Source organism: Toxotes jaculatrix, chromosome 6 (assembly GCF_017976425.1).
Source record: "Toxotes jaculatrix isolate fToxJac2 chromosome 6, fToxJac2.pri, whole genome shotgun sequence".
Lineage (NCBI taxonomy): Eukaryota > Metazoa > Chordata > Actinopteri > Toxotidae > Toxotes > Toxotes jaculatrix.
In genome coordinates, this window is record NC_054399.1 from 5,115,385 (window position 1) to 5,138,200 (window position 22,816).

General features: G+C 42.0%; 3 protein-coding genes across 4 annotated transcripts; 1 reads left to right on the forward strand and 2 right to left on the reverse strand.

The window, feature by feature from the left end:
- Positions 1–1,154: 1,154 nt before the first annotated feature.
- mmachc (metabolism of cobalamin associated C) lies at positions 1,155–3,767 on the reverse strand. The gene is made up of 5 exons (XM_041039512.1): positions 3,678–3,767; positions 3,190–3,387; positions 2,769–2,921; positions 2,462–2,638; positions 1,155–2,080 (listed from the first exon to the last, which is right to left on the reverse strand). The coding sequence occupies exons 1-5, from the start codon at positions 3,765–3,767 to the stop codon at positions 1,898–1,900; spliced, it is 801 nt and encodes a 266-aa protein (XP_040895446.1). The 3' UTR covers positions 1,155–1,897.
- Positions 3,768–3,969: 202 nt separating this feature from the next.
- On the forward strand, positions 3,970–12,024 carry LOC121183541 (general vesicular transport factor p115). Of its 2 annotated transcripts, XM_041040662.1 has the most exons (12): positions 3,970–4,058; positions 4,698–4,775; positions 5,069–5,111; positions 5,273–5,427; positions 5,551–5,632; positions 7,107–7,290; positions 7,510–7,583; positions 7,760–7,836; positions 7,935–8,035; positions 8,124–8,212; positions 8,321–8,467; positions 9,696–12,024. In XM_041040662.1, exons 1-12 carry the CDS (start codon positions 4,011–4,013, stop codon positions 9,872–9,874), a joined length of 1,257 nt encoding a protein of 418 aa, XP_040896596.1. In that variant the 5' UTR covers positions 3,970–4,010; the 3' UTR covers positions 9,875–12,024. The 2 variants fall into 2 exon arrangements, with proteins under 2 accessions (XP_040896596.1, XP_040896594.1); XM_041040660.1 differs by lacking the exon at positions 9,696–12,024 and having other exon boundaries at positions 8,321–9,046.
- A 147-nt stretch (positions 12,025–12,171) lies between these two features.
- Positions 12,172–22,215, reverse strand: LOC121183542 (uncharacterized protein PB18E9.04c-like). The gene is made up of 5 exons (XM_041040663.1): positions 21,955–22,215; positions 17,727–17,963; positions 16,022–16,555; positions 14,696–14,853; positions 12,172–14,078 (listed from the first exon to the last, which is right to left on the reverse strand). Exons 1-5 carry the CDS (start codon positions 22,025–22,027, stop codon positions 14,034–14,036), a joined length of 1,047 nt encoding a protein of 348 aa, XP_040896597.1. The 5' UTR covers positions 22,028–22,215; the 3' UTR covers positions 12,172–14,033.
- Positions 22,216–22,816: the final 601 nt, after the last annotated feature.

Here is a 22,816-nt window from a genome sequence, read left to right on the forward strand (position 1 = left end):
TGGCTGAAGCAAAGCGAAAAGGAAGCACCGGAGTCCTGGATGTCTTACACTTGGGTGTGTGTGTAATTATTTATGTGGAAGACAATCACATCAGTCTTCTTTGAGTTTTCTTGTGGTTAGTGAGGAAAGTTACCAGCTGATGGTATTAGCTCAAAGAAAGGTATGTGCACACAGGCGAGTAAACTGTTGCTGTAACATGATGTCATGTAGAGCAACACGTTGGACAGGATCTGTGTGCTAGACCCTGTTTGGTTTCTGATACTGTAGCTAGCTCATATGCTCGATGTGAAGAAAAAAAAAACTGGTATCCAGAGAAGAGCAAACTTGAGTTTGAGAATTTTCTGTACAACACCAGTTATTGCATGTATGTTTTGCAGATTATATACAGTACCCACAGTGTTACATTCTACTTATACTGAAATATTATATTGAAAGGCTTTTTGTTTATGGTTATAATAAACTTTAAGAAAACTCTAAGAAAAGTTGAATCGAGGACAACTGGACTTGGTTGTAGATACTTGAAGACGTCCCACTTCTCATCCAAGAGGCTTCTTCAGTTCTGCACTGAAACTTGCAAAACCACTTTTCTGTGCCTTGGGTGGACTCATGACCTCAGTATTTAGAAAATTCTGGCTACAGCTCTGCAGCCATTCCAAGAGAAGTATGTGATATTCCTGCACTTTTAACCTTATAACTATTTGATTTATGACTGCAACAACAGACTGTTCAAGTCAGAACAGAAAACCACAATGAGGTGCAGACGGTTTCATTAGTAGCCCTGTTGACCTTTTGTAACACCGTAACAGATTTGCTTGATCAATATTCATCATCGCATGTGTGTTGTGCGAGTCTAAAATAGCCCATCAGAACACAGCACCTCATCTTTCACTGAAAGTCCTGTATTTTTTTCTTCTTTTTGTACAACAATTTTGAAATGGAGACCATATGTTTGAGAGTTAGATTTTAGTTTGTGGTGACATGTTTTCTTTCACCGTCATGAAGCAACCTCAAAAAATTACCTACTGTGAGAAACAGAGTGGAAAAGAAAGGGTTTTAAATCCCAGAAAAAAACATGGGAACTCATGTGGAATCAAAACTGATTTCAAAGTCAAAGTGTCAAGGTGACAGGTAATTTACACGTGTGACCTCTTAGCTAAGCCTTTGATCATTTATTTCACTTGGAGAAAAAATGTTCCCTAAAATTACACTTGAATTAAAAAAAAAAAAGTTACCTAGAAATAAAAGGGACTAGAGACCATCTTGTGATGGGGTCACATCAGCTGTGACACCTGTCAACATGTTGACAATCCAAACCACGAGTACTCAGTACTCATGGTCGGAACACAACCCATTTTTGAACTCCGCCTTCATGATTAGACCAATCATATCAAAACTTCCATAAAGCTTAATTACATCTTATTTGGTTTTTAAGGTATGGAAAAATAAACTTCAAAAGACACTATTTAAAAAAAAAAAAAACATTTTAGTTAAACAGAAATTGTATTCAGCTGTAGCTGTTTTTACAGAGGACAGCTACAAGGACTGTAACAGTCCTTACCTTTGATTTCATTCAGTATGTATGAATGAATATTGTCAGTATTTCATAAAATGACACAATAAAAGGAGCTGCGAAACGTAACTCACAGTAACGTAGTGTGAATATGTGATGAAACACATATAGCAGCCACACAGCAGTGAACATTCATGTGCAAGTCCTGGAAAATCCCACATACCATGAAATAGCTTTCAACAAAGTGCTTCAAGTTTATATCTGCATCTTAGCTTAGGTGTAAATATGCAGCTGGTTGATGAGCGTTCAACTTAATTAAAAGTCTTGACAAGCAATGGAGGTTTGTGGTCAGAGTGGATACATCCATACTGCTGCTGTTCTTCCCTTTCAGCCATGTGTGATCATTTCGCTCTGTGCGTCTGAGCTGATGTCGGGTTGATGGTCTTCCTTAGGCAGGAAGCCCCAAGTCCTGAGTAGAGCAAACCGCTCAGCTGGACGAGCGGAAAAGTAGTCCCTCTGTTTCTGAGAGTAAGTCTGGACTGGACAGATTATGTTTCTGTAGCTCCAATCCTGGTGATGCAAATTAAAAAAGAAAATTTAATGACACATGATTTGACTTAAGACGGTCTTCTAACACTTCTAACACAGGAACTGAATATGTAGAAAAAACAAACAAATGAAAATTTATTAGAAAACGCAAACACATCAGGTTATGTCCTCATAAAAGAGACTAAATACCAACACAAGTTTTACTCTTCTCATCTCACCTCCAGTTCAGTACAGAGTCAACATGCAACAGAAATTGTCTCAGAAGGGGGGCACAGGGGACAACAAAACCTCAGACACATGGGTGGTCTTTTATCTAAAGGACAACTGTCGGTTTAGAATCCCTGGTGTCTGTTTATTGTGTGTGCGACAGATACTATAACTGGCAGTGCTGAGGTGCTGTACCTGCCAATGAAAGTTGAAAGACTCCAGCAGCTGTATCCTGCCCTCTCTGGTGGGCACACAGTCAGGAGGAACAGGCTGCACCACCTCAGAGCCCACCACCACATCTTCAAACACTAACAGAGCTCTGATGGCAAACCAGCCCCCGAACCTGGGATGCACACACACTCCAAACATTTTCTGTGGGTAAACAAAGGCAAACGCACACAACTCAGGTGAGGAGACAAGAAGAGAAATGCTGCTGCTGCACAAAGTGTTGAAATTTATCTAAACAGCAACCAATGAGATTCCACAGAAAAAAAAGCATTACCTTTTCAGCCCAGGGTTGGTCTGTGACATCAGACTGTTGGTAGTAGAAAGCTGCTCCGGACACGTGAGCAGCAGTCTGTGCCAAGAACTTCGGCTTCCTGCTGGGAAGCAGCTCGTAGTCATACCTCACATCCACATTCTGTCCTGGAAAACACTGCAGGCCAGGGAGAGGAGAGGGAAATATTCAGGTGTCACAACCTTATCATGAAAAGAGTTATGATGCTGTAGGACCTTCTTAGAGCAAAACTGGGTTTGCAGGATTATTTCATCATTGTATAGTTGGTCGATACCTGATTTTTCAGGTATCTAATTAGCCAAATGGCTATTTTCAATTGAAATTCCAGACAACTTAAGGTATCAAGATACATTGTTAGATAAAAGTTTTGTCTGTCTGTCCCTTTATCTCCCTCCACACCCCTCACCTGTGAGACAGCAGAGGTGGCACAGTGCTTGACACACTGGTCTATGGGGTCTGACAGTCCCTGGCAGCCTCTTTGCTCCATGAAGGGCAGGAAGGCTTGTTCAAACATGGCAGGGGTGCTGAGCACCACCACAGCCAGGCTGTCATCTGGGAAAGGCAGGCGCAGTGAAGGAGACAGCACCGAGTTATACCAACCAACCTGTGAGCATGGTGGGACAAACTGTCAGAGAGGCACAGAGGCGCAAAATACACAGTCCAGCATGAAAAGGAAACACACACACACACACGTGTGTATATAAATATACACACATTTTTATTTATATTTTCTGTAGTCTATAAATAGCTAACGTGGGTTGAGGAGAAATAACCCTTTAATCTGCTGAAATAAAATAATTTTGCTCTCATAATTATATGTTCAACTCCTAGCAGGTAGTGTAGCCCTTCTCGCTGTCAGAGCTACGCACTAGAGAGAAATATACGCTACAGTACCTTCAGAGGGTAAACTTCAAATCCCAGTTTTGATAAACAGTCCTGTAACAGTCCTGTTACATTTTCCACATTGAGACTGGCGGCCGCCATCGTTGTACGTCAACACGGCGTTGGGGATTGTGGGCAATGGTGTTCTTTTGCGTCACCGGCAAAGCTCAGAGTAACCACCTCCTACATTACCCAGAGGACGCCTGCGGCTGCGTCATACGCAATCACGTCACTGTAATGGGCTCCTGGATTTAAAAGTCGCAAGGTTTTCTGTGAGTAGCCTGTATAGCCAGCTAGCGAAAACATTTATCACTAAATGTTGTCAAATACATATTTTTTTCTGCGATGTGTTGTATGATATTAGGAAAACAGGCATCATTCAGTGTCTTAGAGGTGGTGAATATTTTTTTTTTTTGCCTACCAGGACAGTAACGTTTTCAATGCTGAAGATAAAAGTCGTCGTAAAAATGCTGCTAACTGAAATTAGCCTAGATCAACAACGGCTATCCAAAGGCTATCTCGTGCCTCGTTTTGTGCGACCTTGCCGTGTTTAGTGTGAATTTTGCTATGTCTTTGTCAGCAAGCATGTACTCGGGGTGCGGTGGGAAGGGGTGGGGGTCATGTCCTGCATCACTTCCAGTTTAAATCGGTATCTTCTCCTGGAGACTGGAGAGAGATATTCTCCGCGGGTCTAAAGATTTATTAAGCAGACCAATTCCATTATCAGGCAGCCTGCATACAGCTACGTCTGCCTGAGAGGCACCTGATAGCTGATAAGCGTCACTACAAACCTGCAAAAACCCAGGCCTGCTGTAATTTAATCTCCCATAAAGTGTCAGAGATCTCAGCTTGGTTGTTACCTCACCAACCAGCCACCAAACACGTCTAAAGTTACTGCTGTTTGATGTGACACCTCTGACAGGCCACACAACACAGTCCTGCATGACCTTTTTGCACAGTGAATCAAGAATTAACCGACTAATGCTGATGAATGATCCATTTGACAGCTTCACTTGATGTGTTTCTTTCTAGATGAAATCAGACATGAACTGGGACAATCAGCTGAGCTCTATCCTGTCTGTAGCAGATGGCAGTGTTGCAAAGATGAGCGTGAGTACATTCAAACATCCTTCTCCTAATTTATTAATCTTGCAGGATATAACAGACAGTCATACCTGTAAAAAGCCTATGCTTCCACTGTGCACTGAGGCATTTTCTTTGTGCATCAGTGAAATGCATATAAAAAACCTTCACTTTAGTCTTGCAGTCAGTTGTAGTCTCTAGATGGCAGTAATGTTCCACTGAACATTCAACAGGGTAACTCAGTCATTTAGACAAGGAGGCATACTGATATTGAGAGTTTGGAAAAACCCTTCGAATCTTAAAAATGCTTTTGTTCACAGGAGAGACTGATGTCAGCCGGGAAATCCACCAAAGGAGGAGGGGGTGAGTGAACCATTTCACATTAATGAATATGACTAAAAGGGGAAATTACCTATTTGTGTGAGCATATAACTTCCTCTCTTTCAGACTTCACAGTTTGAACTCATTTGAGTTTTTTTGAGCGTTTTGTGGAAAACCTCCCACACATTCCTCTTCCTCTCCAGATTTGTTTCCAGTGAGGGAGCGGATTAATGATTCGGACCCACCTGCTCTTCCCCCTCGAGCCCCCCTTCTCCGACAGCCTTCCCCATCCCTCAGTCCTGGTGTGCAGTGGGCAGACCTTGCTGCCATTCAGTCACAGCTCCAGATACAGAGCCAGGTGTGTGATTATTTGTTTGATCAAGCCAAGTGTTCCAGATCAAATAGTTGCTGCATTTATGCAGTGTATCACTGTCTTGTTTGCACTGACATTCCCAATTTCTGCCTCTAATGTCTTTGCAAGGCGATTGAGTCTCTCACCCAGAAACTCCATAACACGGAAAGGGAAAGACAGTCACAACAATGTCACATCCAGACGCTGCAAGGTAACCACTGCACCATGACTACTAACAATTCATACTGTGTCGCTTTATCCTCACAAAAGCGCTACAACACCTGACTCCTGTTATTGTCTACTAGAAGAAAGGAGTTCTCATTTAATTCAATGGAGCTGAATGTAGCCACACCCAAACTAAGTTTACAGGTCACATATGAAAAATAAACAGGTCCCAGAGACAGGTCCGGTTGTTAAAGGTGCTTCATTCATTATTTTAGGTTTATTTATTTATTCTGGATTTTTATTCAAATCAGCAGATAAGTCTGATAAACAACTGAATTTGGCTGTCATATCTAGCTTCAGTTAGTTTCTAGTTTTTTTTTTTTCTTCAACCGATCCGAAACTCAAAATCAGAAGAAATAGATCACATTACCCAATTTCATGTCTCACTTTGCTGCCCGCCTGTTACTTTCACTCTCATTTAATATATTACTGTTTGCATGAACAAGTAGGACGTCACGTACATTTTTGATCTGCTGTCGCTGTATGACTCTGCTCCTAATGCAAGCTTGTGTGTCCCTCAGTGAAAGACAAAGCTTGTAACTATTTTATCACTGGCTTCACAAAAACAATAAAATTCTCTGCATCCTTGTGCTTGGTTATCTCTGTCACTTTTAGAGAGTGTTTGAAAACACACTTTTACTAATAATATTTTCATACATGTTTTAAATGAACTCAGTTGTGGTTGAAATGCTTTACAGTATATATATAAATAGATGAATTCATTAGTTAAATCACAATAAACAAACAAAAAAAAATCTTAATGAAGAGGACTGTCAGGGTGCTTCAGCTTTTACTTGGCATTATATGCATATTGGGTAGGACTGTGTGTTTCATCTGTTTAAATGGCACAGATGGTCACTGCTCTGTGGCTCAAAACAGGCAGAATAAAAACAGTAGTACTTCCATTTTTAGTTTGTATTAAATACATGTAATTCCATTTCCACTATGTTAGCCGCTAACCATCAGTTCAGTTTAGATGATCCCTCCGGAGAACAGAGGGAGTGAAACCTGGGGCAGAATCCTAGCTTCAACAGGAAGCAAGAGGATTTACAGGAACATAAGGTTTCAGTTTTGTGACTCATCAGAACTTACAGCCCCAATTGCAAGAGAGGAGTGCTACCAAGTTTACGGGCTACAGTCTGACTTATTTGTGTTATGCTAAGATGTCATATTTTTACTTACTTGATCTACTGTGGCTTGCATTGGGTCTAATTTGTGCATCTTTTTGACAAAAGTGTCTGCCAAATGAATAAATGTAGCTGTAAATGCATTGTATAATTATATTTATGTATAAAAATGCTGTCTCACCACTGCCCTGAGTCCTAAGTTTCCCACTAAAGCTCATTCTTCTGTGGATTTATTCATAATTAAATACAACAATAAATTATTTGGATTTGTCCACAAGGCTGCTATGGGAGGGAAAAAAAAAATCCCTTACTCAGTGTAATCTTCTTTTCCAGAGGAGGTTCACAGGCTGCGTGAGGCGCTCAGGGACAGTGAAAGAGAGAGGGACGAATCGAAGAGGGGACAAAGTCCAGGAGCAGAGAGAAGGATGGAGCAGTGGAGGAGAGAGGTGGGACGTGAGCTGAGCACTCTACGGGGACACATCACCAGAGCCACGTCGCTAGGCAACCTGGAGGAGAGGTGCATTAGGGGTGGAGCTGTGGCGCGTAACTGCAGACTAAACTGATGATAGGCCCAGTTCATGATGGACATGAAAATATTTATTCATCATGTGGAATTCATAAAGACGTTGCTGCTAAAAAGGCATCTTAGTGACACTTTGATTTCTTTACAAGACTGGAAGGAGAGGAAGGAAATGGCACACTGGTTTTCTCATCACTCCTCTTTATTTTTTCCCAGCTTCAGTTCAAAGCTTCGCCGAGAGGAGCTGGAACACCTGCGGAGAGAGGTCGACCAACTGAAAACACGGCTGAGTGAGTCACCACGCACACACACACACACACACACAAACAAACACACATATATATACATAATGTCCCTGCATTGATTCTGCAGGACCGCACATGTCCTAACCTCTGTGCTGGCCTGCAAAGCAAAGACAAGTGCAGTCTTGCTCACAACGTTGGCTCTTTCTTTTTCCTTTTGACAGGGAGGCAGGAGGAGGACATGTTCCTCCAGCAGGCAGAGGCCCGAGAGACCAGGAGACAGTACGAACGCAGCTGCAAGGTACACACACACTGTATCAAACAGGTTGTGTTTGCTTGTGTGATATGTGGTTTTCGCTCTTTCAGATCCTTAACCTTTCCTTTGTGTGCTTTGCTCAGACACTGGAGGAGCTAACAGACAGCTACAGGACCCACAGCACTGATCTGGCGAAGACCGTCTCTCAGTATTCTCACACACAGCAAGAGGTCCGCCAGATCAGGTAAATGTGTGAGCGTGTGCACATATGTGTGCATCTGGGGTTGTGTCTTGTCCTTCTGTGGCATATATTGTATGTAATCTCTTAACAGAACAGTTGTGTCAGAACTGAAAGACGAGGTCAGGAGTCTTATTCTTCGAGAACGTGAACCAACACCTTTACTGTCAGCACACACATCAGGCAAGTCCTTCTCCCACTTTAGCTCTGTCACACACACACACACACACACACACACACATAAATCCAGCATTATAAAAGTACTTAACCATGTTTGTCCCTCTGATTCAGGGGCATCACCCCTTGCACCCTCTCATAGCCACAGTAGAGGAGTCAGAGTTGAAGAGCCAGACTCTGAGTCGGAAGACTTTAGCCCGACCCCGAGCCTGGCCGAGGTCAGCTCAGATGATCTGTCATGGCTGGATGACAAAGACCCTGGTAAGGATGAATGGAAAAAGGCGCCAAAGCATGGTTGCCTTGTGCGGCATCAGGTATTGAAGTACAGCATGCTGAGTCATCAGCACCACATGCTGCTATTATATCATTCTCCCAAGCCTTCTGTTCACCTACATTCACAGCAACAGAAACATGTTCTGACAGTTGGATCACGCACTCCAGCCAACAGAAAACGTTACACAGGGCACCAGATGGGTACGCACTGATGACGGCTTTAGCAAGATGGGACGTGTAGTTCCCCCTCCTTTCCCTCCCCCACACATCTGGCTGAGCTTTCGCTCTGATTCATCGCAGTGGATTTGTCTCACTGTGGAGAGCACTCGTCTGTGTTTACCATTTCAGCATACAGTTAGTTAAAGGAATAATTTGACATTTACTTTGACATTTTGAGAAATACACTTATTCACTTCCTTGCTGAGGTTTAGATCAGGGGAATGATACCACTCCAATATCTGTTCTAGAGGCCCTGCTGATTCCCTTGTAACTTCACAGTGACGACAGGACTACAGGAAGTCACTGCTCCCAGCCACAAACTAGCCCTGCACAGTCTCCATAAAACACTTTTTGTACGCATTTAACAAACAAAATCAAATGTGTTAATTATTGAGCTTCAGAGGTGAACAAAACCAGGCTAGCTGTTTCCCCGTTTCCAGTGTTTGTTCTAAGTTAAGCTGACCGTCTCCAAATAAATAAATAAACATGCAAATGAATGTATTACTTAAAATGTTTAACTATTCCCTTAAAAATCCACAGGAAGAGATGATATAAAAGCAAAAAAGAAGCATAAAAATAAAACTTTAATCTGAAAATGTGGCCTGCTGTGTTATTCCATCTGCCAATAAAGGAGTAAAGCTCTCGGTTCATCTCTGCCAGCTGCAAGGCCAGCAAAGCCATTTGTTTCTTGCAAAATTTTGTACTGTTTGCGTGTGTTAGTGTGTGAGCACACGCACTGCTCACCCCTGAGACTTACTGTAAGTCAGAGTTGAGGTTCCCGGAAGAGATGACAATCTCTGCTCTAAATGTTTCCCAGAGTGATTTGGGCCCATGAAGCCAGGCTAATTTAACATGCACGCACACACATACTGGTACACAGTTGTTATGGGAAAACATTTGAATGTCTTCCAACCCAATCCCACATGGTAATACAGCCAATAAGCACTCAGTCGCTCCTCTTCCTAACTGCTGCTCCTCTGCTCTTCACCTCTGCCAGCTCTTCATCAGAAGCCGCGTGTACGTCTGAGCGTTCAGTCCAGACGGAGCGACTTTGCTGGTCCAGGATCTGATCTGGAGGACGGGGATGATGACGACGATGATGATGATGGTGATGATCTCCTTGATGATGATGTGAACCCAGATTTAGGATCTGACTTAAGTCTTAATGACCTCTGAAGTGTCCTAAGGTGAAGTTCTATAATTTTACTTGGAAGGACATAAAGACGTTTCTTTTCGCTCTTCTAATACACTACCTGAAATGTATTAACACTATATTTGATCAGTACATTTTTGAGTTAGAGCCTTGTTGCAAAACCGAAAACTCTAAAAATAGAAATAGTCAGGAGCACACAACCAGCCATATGGCTGACTTCCTTTGTTGTCCTGAAGAAAGGGGAGCACAAACAGAGGAAGGAAATAGCAGCAGGCTTGGCTTTGCAACAGCGGCAGATACATATAACAAAGAGTAATCATGTCATCCCACTTTGCGTTATTACTGTTGCTTAACAGACCTGCTTGGATAAGATGTATCATAAATCATTGATACCAGTGGAGAAATTTCTTTTTAGTGTGGGAAATTCTCAGATGTATAAACAGTCATTTGAGAGAATAACAGAAGTGTTCTGTACTCAGGAAAGATCACACAATGTCAAACTAGTTTTAATTTTTTATTTTTTATTGACTTACTCAGCTGACCACTCTTGGCACAGTCTAGTCCCATGTGACACCCAACCTCTTGCTACCACAACATGCTGAAGCAAACCACCAAAGGATTTAACAAATGCTAACTTGTTCATGTCTCTGTGTTTAAAACCATATCCATCAGAGCATTGTTTTCCCTCAGTCTGGTTAGTGGTGAAGCCGACGGCTGCAAGGACCATACAAACTGCTGAGAACTGTTATAGCTGCAGCTTCTCTTGAAATAATTTGCAGTAACTATGTCCACATGTACAGACTGATAAGTTGCTGGGAGCAAACTGAGGAGACATCTGCCGTTTAAAGAACCAAGATTCTTTTGTGAGAGTTTCTCTTTCAGAAAACATCTCCTTTCGTGATGGTGGAGGTTTTTGTCAGCAAAAAAAGCAAACACCCTCTGCACCCAGGATGCGCATCGCTGATGATAAATGATGGGTCCTACCAGAGTTGAGGACAGAACCACTGTGATTGGCTAGCTAAACCACAGGGTTTGGTTTGAGGCATGGCAGGATTAAAAATAGTTATGTTTAGGTTTGTTATGATTACAGGTTGTTGGAGTTAGGTAAAGGTTTGATGTGGTTAAGGTTCGGGCAGGACTCTCATCTCTGCCAATAACTACAGTGGGCTCCATAAGAACGCCGCTCATCACTGTGCTTTAGATTTCCAAAATAAGGGTATAGAATAAGCTTATATTACTTATAGTTAGTATTTTTGAATTTATCAAGCTGTTAAATACCAAACAAATGTAACTTTACCTTAATGATTCTGCACTTTGACAAACTTTGATGTAATCATACATCAACTGTAAAGATTCGCACTACCTTTTTAGCTTTTAAGTTTTTGGCGATCATTGACTATGTGAAATACTACACTGTTCAGTGTAGCAGAGTAATGGATATTTAATGAGTTTTTCTTCCTCACACAATGCACTCTTAAATCCAGAAGGAATCTGATGAGGGCTGGGCTTTTGATTCCTGGTAATGCAGCTGATGCGAGGAATCAAAAACCATTAACGGTATCGAGGCGCCAACACCCCCCCAACCTCCACTGTGATCCCTTTATATATGTACAGCTCAGTTTAGACAGTCAGGAGTCCCTTTATGCTGTCTTGTCTCACATGAGTCTCAGTGTGCCAGGCCTGGTGTTGAGCTGTTAAATATTTCAGTACCCAGACGCTGCGCCCATCCAGGATCCCAGACCACTGTGCAGAGCCATGGGGGAGTAGATGGGGAGCTTAGGTGTTCAGCAGGGTGTGCATATGGAGGCTTGGATGGCAAAAGTCACTGAAGACACTTTTCAGCTCGTCTAACAAACAAGATTGTCTCACTGGTCAATGGTGAGCAATAAAAACCTTCTGGAAAGCTGTAAATGGTACTGAGCAGCAGACAGCAGTATTTTAACAAACCTCTTCTAACGCATTCTTCTCGTACATTGTGGTTGAAGGGACATTTAATGAAGAGAATGCTCATCTATTTGTTATTGTGGCAACACAATGGCGGATGAATCAGACTGTTGCTATCTATTGCTGTTTTATTGCTGCAGTATAGCCATGCACTGATTTACTCATTGAAGGTCTGTAAAAGAAATGTTTTGTGTTTTGTCTTCAACAATAAAAGTCTGCGTTAAAGTTGAAAGAGAGGCACTCGCCTTCCTGTGGTTTCCTCTATACAATAGCGTTATGCTCTTATTATGCTTTTGTTGGCGCTGATGTCAAAGAGCTGTTTACAATAAACTCCGTTAATAACAGGTCTGATGTGGGAATAGTAGGAAATGCAGAGTATGGTTTCAAAATACCTTTAATCAAACAACACCAACAGTCCATAATCCACATCTGGCAGCAAAGCCTCATTATGTATTCAGGATACTTTTGACACTTGAAGAAATGGACAAATACAGGACTTTCCAGACAAACTTCCCCCTATTTCAGGAATCTAAAGTGTCTACTGGATGTACAGAAGGGTGACAAGTGGAAAGGAAAAACAAGGATTCAGTGAATGCTTTGACGAGTATGAAAATGATGTGAATCGTGTGCTGTCACATTCCCCCAGAGCTCAACCCAACCAAACACCTATGGGAGAATTTGGAGCAGGGTGTTAGACGGTGCTCCACCAAATGAGGGAATGTAGACAAGGAGCATTGAAGCCATTGTGGGGGATCAGCACCTTACTAAGGCAATTTTCTGTTGTGTTTTTCATTTAATTTGTCACCCATCTGAAGGTTTTCATGGCACAAAAATTAATGGGTGGGTGGGTGATGGGAGTCATTCTGTTGTCCTGTTTGTGTCTCACTTACGCTCACATTTTCCTGCACATGTGCAAAGCAAAAATACAGCGAGGCTTATAAACAGTAAAATTAAAGGAATATTTCTGTACCTGCCAACTGGGAACAAGGTGCTGTCAGGTCACTCCATGTAACATCTGTCGTATGTTTGTGACTGGTGAAAGCTAAAGGAGCCACTAAGATGAAGAGTTTCATAAAGTTGTCTTATTGTGTTGCTTTCATCAGTAGTATTTACAATGCACGGGACAATGCTAACATTGTGTGGAGAGGCCACTGGCCAATTTCAGTCTGCGACTGTCATCGAATGAATGGTTGCCTCATGTTGAACACACTCAGGGGTAGTCTTCAAACACAGACAAGTCAGAGCAGCTTCCTGGCCCTGAGTGTGCGTTTAAATGGGAATCACACAAAATACTGGGAGTGACTGGTAAATCTGAAAGTTAGTTGCAATATAAACACAGTATACAATAAAAGCTGTTCCTACACTGTGTAAGGCACTCTCTCCTAGACTGAAGACTCCAGGAAAGAAACAAAAAACAAAACACTGCACATAACAAACTCAGGCGTAAAGGCAGCAGGGCCTTTACCACAGACTTAAAAAAAAAAATTTAAATATCCCCTGCCATGCCTCCAAAAGAACCATACATGCACCCTTAACATCCTCACACACATGCACACGCACCTAAAAACAGACAGGCGGCTGTGCCTGCACTTACTCTACATACGCACGCAAAACTTTTTTTTTTTCTCATACACAAAAATATCCTCTCCACTTTTTTTTTTACACTCCTGAAAAAGTAAAGTGCAACCTCATTAACTCTATAACCAGGCCGTTTTTTCCTCTTCTCTGGCCTCTCAGTCTGATTGCTAGACCTTTTGTCTGCCAGACTTTACAACACAAACTAGATAAAGGGAAATTATACCAGTGCCCCCCTGCTAAGAGTCAGGAGGGACAGGCTGAATCTGTATCCAGGTGTAAGCCATCACATTGGCGGACATATCTGACGATGTTGCCTTGTGCTTCACACCTACACTTTTCATCTCTAGGGAAATCAAAGTATAATATGCAGCCCCAAAAGATGGGCTGGGTAATATTAAGCATACAGCATTGAACAGAGGCGTTGGCCTAATTTGTAATTACTGGCATCAAAATAGACTTTTTCCAAAGGGACCCCATCGTGTGTGATGTCTTCATTGTCCATTGCAGCTCCAATCATGTCCTTTCCTACATTTCAGTGATCTGGATAAATGAAAGCAAACCAGAAATTTGCTCACAGCTACCCAGGATTCTTTCTGTGTGGTGCAGAACGCTGCGGCATGAGCCTAGATTGAAGGAGACTCTTTAGGTGCCAAGGCTCCATCAGTAGCTGTACATGGACAGGGGTGTGTCCTCCATCATATCATCCTGTACAGAAAAATATAACAGTGCTCAAATTTGAGATAATACAACTGATTTTGTGGTAGCATTTTCGAATAGGTCACTGATTGTAGAAGGTTTAAGCAGAAACTAATAGCTAGTAGTAGTTAAGGATAATAGTTAAGGATACATAAATAATTTACTAATGCTTTCTTGATCTGTTAGAAGCCATTAATACAAATATATTTTAAACATATTTTAAAAATCTCCATGGCAAGTGTTTGGTCCATTCAAAGCAAAGATCCTGCCAGAAAAGGATATACACCAACCTGGCAACCCAAAAGCTGCTTCTATCAGTGGCTTGCAGATATAACTGTTTAAATAACTGATATAATAGATTTAACTGATCTCTAGAGCAGTTTATGATTAGTTAGCATGTGATTAATAATCCTCAAAGATACTACTTACAATTCAAAAACTCTTAACAAATGATACCTTTTAAGGAAGTGGTGCAGGTTTGGTTTGTAGCAGTAAATCTGCCCAAATAAATACCAGTGGGGCTGTAACAGTATATCTCACATCTGTGCTTAACAATATCTGGCAGACTGAATATTTTCACTGAGACAGGACTGTAGCTGTTGCCTGGACGTCATGGCGGTGCTCACCATAGGTAAGTCCTGCAGCCTGCGGAACTCTGGTCGGCTGTCTCTTCGGCGCAGTTTGAGGAAGAGGAGCAGAGTGATGATGACAGCAGTGATGATGAAGGCTGACACCAGCCCAGCCAGGAGAGGGTCTAATGTGGGAGACTCGTGGACCATCGTCGCTGGAACAAAAACACAGGACATACTTGAGCAGGGCCCGTTCCTCTATTGACGCACTGTAGCCCGAGTAAACAAGCTGCCATGCACAGTTTAAAGTGGATTTTACTTTGACTTCATGCAGTGAAAACAGCAGAATTGCAGGTTCTTAAATGGCTGTTAGACACTGTGACTATAACTAAATATAGACAATACAGCAGCACGATGAGCTTAAGTGTTCATCATGTAGCTCAGGACAGAAATGTCAAACACAGGATGGTGATGTTAACCTTGCCTGTACAGTACTTGAGCTCTTTGTTGAAAAAGTAAATTTATTTTTAGGGTATCATTTTCAAATCTGGAAGTTTACATAACATACAGTATGCATACAGTACTTTTTATGCTTAATCTTTTAGAACATCATCAGCCTTTTTTATGTTGAGGTGTCTGTGTTTGTAAATCTCTGTGCAGGAGGAGTTTGTGTTTATGTTTTTAGCAGTGTATTTCTGTATATAGATGTTGCCATGGAATTCTGTTTTGTAAACTTAGCTATTTTTTTTTTTATATCCTCCGGTCGAAAGTACCAACAACCACAGAGCAGTGAATTCTCCCTGTTCCTCTGCCTAATGGAAAGAGGCGAGATGCCAAGCGTGTTCTAATAAAACCACACAGAGTGAGAGAAGCAGAGAGACTTTATATTTCAACTGGATGATTCAAGCCGTGGTCAACTGAGAAAAGTTTATCAGTTTTTCCTTCCAATGATGACAGCCTGATCCTGGAAACCTCTGATGGTGGGGAAAAAGGTTATCTATATACTGACCATGCTGAGTACAGATGCAGAAAGTATATAGATAAATCATTTAGCAAACAGACAAAGGGGGAGAGAGACAGAAAAAGAGGGAAAACAGAGCAATCTCAAGGCCTGAGTCCCATGACTGCCTCCGTCCTGCTCCCAAACAGAGCCATAATTGTGGAGTGCTTGGTGGTGACAGTGCTTGTAGAAGATGTAGACGGGGGGTGTGTGGTGTGTGTTTGTGTCTGTGTGTGTAGAAGCGAGGACGGGCTTGTGCTGGTAAACAAAGCACAGCCTCGCCTTTGTTGTAAAGCCAATTCACTTCTGGCTATGTCAATATCCAGCCAGTGAATAGTCCAGAACAAATTTATATACCAACACAGAAGATGTCATTCACTTACTGTCACCCCCAACGTTGAGCTGAGACGGGGAGTCAGCATGGGCTTTGGACTGGGCGGAGATGTTGCTCGGCGGGGTGACAGTGGACTTTGGTAGATCTCGGGGTCCCTCGGACTGTGAAGTGTGTGGTGATGTCAGCGTCTGCGACACAGAACTGTGAGGCTCTTGCGAGGAGCTAGTGCTGGATGTTGAACTGGACTGGGTGCTGGTAGTGGTACTGGTAGTGGTGGTAGTTTCAGGCTTTGCTGTTGGGGCAGAAGTGGATGCGTGTATATTGGGGTGGGTGGGCTGCTGTGAGGTTGACGTGGAGTGAGGAGGTAGCGGTGCAGAATGGTTTGATGTGTTGGTGGTCGGTGTGTCCACAGGGGCATTCTGAGCTGTGTGTGGGGGGCTTGTAATGCTGGTGGTGGTGGCAGGGGGGATGTGAGAGGTGGTGGCGTGGCTCTCAGGGGGAAGAATTCGAGGCTCTGATGCTTCAGTTGGGTTCACAGTGGTTTGAGGAACGACGGACACTGAGGGAAGGACGACGCTGGTTTCTACAGAGAGAAAGAGAATGTTACTGTAAAAATCCTACAAGGCAAAGATTTTTCTGCCATGCTGATATGTTTCTCAAGTTTTCTGCTTCCACACAAGAATAGAGGTGAAAGGAGTTTCGTTTTCGGCACAGCTTTGAAAAATTGCACTTCTGATACAAAAATTAATTCATGCATGTGTTTTCACTGGGGCTTCTTTCTGAAAAAGAAACAGTCCCTTTGAAAACTGTTGACCTTGTGTTCTGTGGATTATCAGCAACAGGGGCTTTTATTGTTTCTGGAAACAGATGTTTCTATTGATTTTCAGCCAGGCTATCAGCAAGGATGGCAGTGTCAGTCCACCATTTTGTTCCAGGCTGAAATACCCCAACGTAGATGCTTTTTTAAAGTGTTAATTTTCCAGTGCTGTGAATGTCACAAATAAAAATCCATTCACCTCCACTGTACTGGGATGGAGGCAGTAGACTAGAAGCTGAATATCTGAACTTGGACAAACAAAACCTCAGCCGTCTGGATGGCCCGATACCACAGATATACCAACTATTTAAACTGTAACTAATATTTAAACTATGCAAACAGTTTTTCTCCACAAAATAAACTATGTGCATGAAAGAGGGAGAAGGAGAGAGAAAGAAGAAGAGAGTGTGCGTATCTGGGGGAGTATTTCACTTCAACCTTTCTCATCCCCTTGCGAAAAGTCACACAGCATTAAATCACTTCTCTCCTCAACGCTGTTGCTTCAGAGCTTAGTGTTCTGCAAGTATATTTTCCCATTGCTTTCCCAACAGATTACACCTTGTTTAATTAACTCAGTCATGTCTTCTATATTTCACTCTTTTCTCTTACACCATGTCCGACGTTGTTCCCTTCTCTGTGCTCTAGTCTTTTTTTTTTTAAAGGCTCTTGCTCTCTGTGCGTCTGTGAGTTGTGTTTCTGGCATGATTATCAACACTTAAAGCCTGTCACTCACTCTGTGGCCCACTTCTGGACATGGAAAGCAGAGATAAGGACTTTGTTAAATATAGCCTCTAAAACTTTGAGCCACCTGCTGTTGAGCTTCCTGCTAAATTCCTCTTTAGTATGGCACAGCATCCGCACTGACAAACCTCAGGCAGACAGAAAGAATAACCATTGCCATTTTCCAACATTTTCACATTTCACATTGATTTGTTACCATTTTCTTTCGTTGGTTCGTTCATCTGAGAGACGGTTTCCCCAACTTTAGTTGTGTTGCTGCTCAAACTGCTGGTGCCATTGGAACTTCGATTCGTGTCAGAGCCGTTTAGTGCTGGGGCAGCATGACTGTTGTGTCCCAGGCGAGAAGCAGGCACAGGCTCTGCAGGTGGGGGCTCCCTGCCTCCCACCTCAGCACCACCAGCACTTTCTGTAGCAGCAGCATGGCCATCACCCACTGAGGAGAGGACAGCGTCAAAGTTGGTTAATGGCCAGTGCCTGGTGATTCCTGATCATCAGAGTCATTAATAACTTATTTGCTTATTATTCCAAGCAAACATGGGGCAACAGACAGTGTGTACACTCCAAAACCATCAGAATTAATGGAGAGCTTATCAGTCAACACAGGCCAGTGTTTGTCCAAACAACAATTATTAAAACTGAAAAATGTATACACATGTATTATTTATCCAAGCAAAGTTATGTGACTGTGAATACTGTTTTCTAGCAAATCAGTTTAATATAGTTGCATGCGCCACAGTTCACTACAGTCTTGTATGGATGAGTGTGCAGCTTCACTGGAGCTAACAGGAGTTTAGTGTCTTACTAAAGTGTGAGGGAAGAAGCTCATATGTCATATTTACTTTGCAAACTTAGATTTTCTTTTGTACTGGGAGCTAAATCGAGGAATTTACAACAGCTTTTGACTCATGACCCTTTAGAGGCAAACAAAGGGAAGCTACTTGTGACCCCATGAGCTGTGAGCAACTTACCTGAACAGTGATGTTCCCTCATGTGTTTGCTGAAATGTTTTTAGGTGTTTCCCAGTTCCCAAAAATGAAAGAAAAATATGTGCATAGCATATGCAGTTTTCTTATCCTCTGTCATGTTAATCATGTTGTGACCACTCAGATTTATCATTTTTTTGGGGTCCTGATCTCCAGATTGGGAACCACCGAGCTAAACAGATACTGAAATTTGCAGTAAAGCACAGCACAGTCACATAATTTCAGAGTAGAAAATAAAATGGATAAAGACTGACTCAAACTTTTGCTTTGCATGGCATCAGCTACAACCCACATGAGACGCAAGTAATTTTTGGTCTTTGAAGTAATATCATTTTAATGAAGACCTTCCATCTCTCTCACGCTCTCTCTTTCCTCTTCGTCTTGATGTCTTTAGCGTTACTGTACCAGGCTTCATCTCTGTTTCCCTTTGATGAAGCCCAGAGCACTAATGTAATGTAATGTCATTACTGTTCAGTGACACGCTGATGCGATGCCTTTCATTACCTCCATAATCACTCACACAGCTCATCAGCACACACACAGTGAGTGAGACAGAGAGGGAGACTGCAGGAGAGGGAGACCTTTGTGAACTCTAAATGATACAAAAACAGACACACACATAAATAGACAGACGTGCTTGGCTGTATAATACTGGCCTTGTTTCCTCACTTTAGCTTCATTAGAGCAGCTTAGGTCAAATGCTGGAGTAGTATGTCTGTTTTTGTATGTGTGTGTGTGTGTGTGTGCTGAGTAGATTTATAAAAGAGAACCACTGTTTCCACTGTTGCACACTCCTCTCTCCAGATATTACAGGGTCTTACTCACATTTTTTTTTTCAGGCCAATGCAGCATGTACCTGGGGAAATAGCTCTCGCTCACTTCTTGACCCTGCCAGCGAGAGGAACAGCCAACCGTTTCTCTGCGAGCAGATGTCGGCTGCTTCAACACCCAGTGCTCAGAGCGCCTGTCAGTAATAACTTTTGTGTGAGACCTATGTAACTGCTTCTATAAAAACATACAACACCGGTTTCACACAATGTGATTGTGATTTTTTTTTTTAAGTCAATAGTGCAGATAATTTCAACCTGAGTTTTCTTTAAAGTGGAACTGAAAACAGCTGAGGACCGTAGCAGCTCTGTGCACGCTGCCCTTGGCCTTTTCATCTGCACTTATTTCAGATGTTTATTGGCAACTGGTGTGTGACCTCTCAAGCAGCATGTCATGCTTCTAGCCTCTCCTCTTCTTTTCCAGTCCCACTAGGTCATATTATACAACATGTGAGAGCCGAGAGTAACTATAATTACTTTATTAACCAGTTAGTTATGTTATTCATTGTGTCATGCACACATGAGTACCCAGCCTACATGGGCTTATTAAGACACCAAAAATACCACAGCAGTGAGGAATCATTATTCAGAACAAAAGCTTGTTACATGTAATGTTACACTGCAAACCAAGAACTTTGTTGTCTGTTCCAAGCAAACAACATCAACAATAAAAGTTAACACCCTAAAACACAACTCAACATCAATTTTTACCAGGAAAACTCGTCAGAAATGTAGGACAGTTTACCACAAAGTGTAGCCCTTCAATCATTATCAACATAATATGTAAAACAGACACAGATGAAATGGACTTTGTCTTCAATCTCACCTGTTTCACATAACAGATAAAGCATTGCCTCTTTATAGAGACCATTAAACAAGCCTGTTTTGATAAATAATAAATAATAAGGCTCCACACTGTCATGAGACTATAAATCATTGAGTTAAGTTTTAACTCAAACATCAATATGTATATTTTTTCATAGATCATTAATTTATTTTGATGGTTGTGTTGGTTTTAACTGGTACATTTTAATTTAGATGCTTGTATTTTTGCCATATTTGGTTACTCTGAATGTGAATTCAGTTCTTTTAAGTCTTAGTTTCTAGAAAAGGGCTACTGGTTAATCAGAACGAAGGCCAATTAGGTTTAGAGTGGAACAAAAAAAGAGTTTTGTCTGCGAAACATGTAACAACAGCAATTATTTTAAAATGTCATTATCTGGACAGAAATTGAAGACTTGAGTGTAAATGGAGAATGTTAATGAAGCGCAAATCTGTCCTGCCTTAAAATCATAAGACACTGACCACAGAAACAATAGAACTGATAAATATTTGAATACAAGTCAAAGCTCTACCTCAAGCATCAGGGGTTTTGTCTTCACTTCTGTACTGTGTGTTTATGCACATACAGGCACATACAGTCAGCATACTGTATAAAGTCTGCTCACACTAAAGACCGAAACCTGCTAGAATCGCACTGCTTTTAAATTTGTTCATAAAGTCTGCATACTGCACTATAGAGGCAAGCCAATTAGCATGAAGCCAGTGAAACGACAAGGTGCTGCTGCACACAGTTAGAGGTGTCATTTATCACAATGTACTTCCCTGCTCATTTACAGCCAATAAATGTCCTCCACCGGAGCCGTGCTGTTTTCTGTTCATTTGAATTTCAGCTCGAGGAGCTGATGGGAAAGTTCTGCCCAATAAAATCTTAAAATGTCAGTAGTCCCATTTTACTTTTATGTGAGAGGTGCTGAACGAGAAAGAGGGAGCGAGAGGGTTGGAGGAGAGAAAGTGTGTTGAGCAGGTAGCAGAGAAAGCGGAAGGTGGAGAAGAGTGAAATACAGGATGCGTGCGAGATGTGCAAATGTAATATGTAGTACACACAGGAAGGGGAAGAAGGGAGGTGGGGGTTGGGAGTGATGTGAAAGATAACATCTGATTCTGTTTGAACAAAAAAACAAAATTTGAATAAACATGAATTACGAAACTGAACCAAAGATTTTCTGGAGGTGGCAGAGAGTCCACTTCTGACGTAAAGGTTTGAAAGAAAACGAAGATGAGAGGAAAACAAATGTTCACACTCAGCTGTCTCTTTGTGGTGTAACAAGGGGGAAATAGAGTTAACACCTTACTGCTTAGAACTGTTCAGAAACACCACAGGTGCCTAGAGACAGGTGAGGCTGGTGTCTGTATGTGTGTACTTGTACAGCTATGCATTGTGAGGAGCAGTTTGAGGTTTAAACCACTGAACTGAGGACATTTTGGGAAAGTGAGGACATCTTGGCCTGTCCTCACTTTCCCTGACACACCTTCAAATGGCTGTTTGAAGGCTAAGACCGGGTTTTAGGGCTTAGGTTAGAATTTGGTTTAGGTGGGGGGCATTTAGTTTCGATGACTAAGGGTAGAGAACAGGGTTAGGGAGAGTATATCAATCAGTGTCCTCGCAAAGACAGAAGTACAAGCGTGTGTGTGTGTGAGACAGGTTTGTTGGTATAGTAAGAGATGACAATGTCTAGCTCAAAGTCACTATTTATTATTCTAACCCGAACTTAAACATACGGAACAATCCAGAGCCAGAAGATGAAATAAACAAAAGCAAACCAGCACCTACCATGGTCGGCGGATCCCAAGTTAAGAACCAGCAGCAGCGCACAAAGGACGGTCCAGAGTTTGGTCTCCATCATCTCTTTCCTCTGGGTACACAGCAAGAAAATACCAAAAGCAAATGTTTCCCCTCGTCTTCTTGTGTCAGGACACTTTGGATCTCTCTCTCTCTCTCGTTCCGACAAAGCACTTTAATGGAGTAGTTAAGAAACCCCAGGCGGCTGTGTACTGTCCTACCCACTGCAGACAGGAGCTCTGCCAGTGTATGCGTGGCTGGAGGGACTGAAGGAGGAGGGTGTGCGTCGCCACTGCTCTCTCTTTCTCTCCCTCCCTCTCTCTCTCTCTTTCTCTCTCTCTCTCCAGAAACAGTGCCACGTGTTCCTTGTTCAAAATAGTCCGATGGTCTGACTCTGTCATGCCGCTTATTCACTACAAAGACTGACACCTACCCACACAAGAGCATGTGTATCAGAGTAACAGAAAACCAGTCAACAACTAGACTGTGAATTAAAAAATCAATAAATCAATAAAAATCAGTGCAGAAATCAAATTAAACCCTGGGAGACTCACAAAACTGTTATGTAGTACTGTACTGTATGTTGTAGTTCATATCTGTGTCATATCGATGCACTGGATTACTCTGTCTTCCTGTTATTTTGTCCACCCTTTAGATTACTGACTTTGTTGTGACTGTGGCCTGAGGAACCTGCATTTATTTGTTTAGCTCATTCATTCATATTAATAGTAGTAATATATGAGGTTCTTAAAAATGTCGAGGGCTTTATTAACCTCGTACGTGTCTGAAATATATTTATTAGTAATTTGTTATTTATTCAATAGTTCACCCAAGTAAGGCCCTCATGTAATCG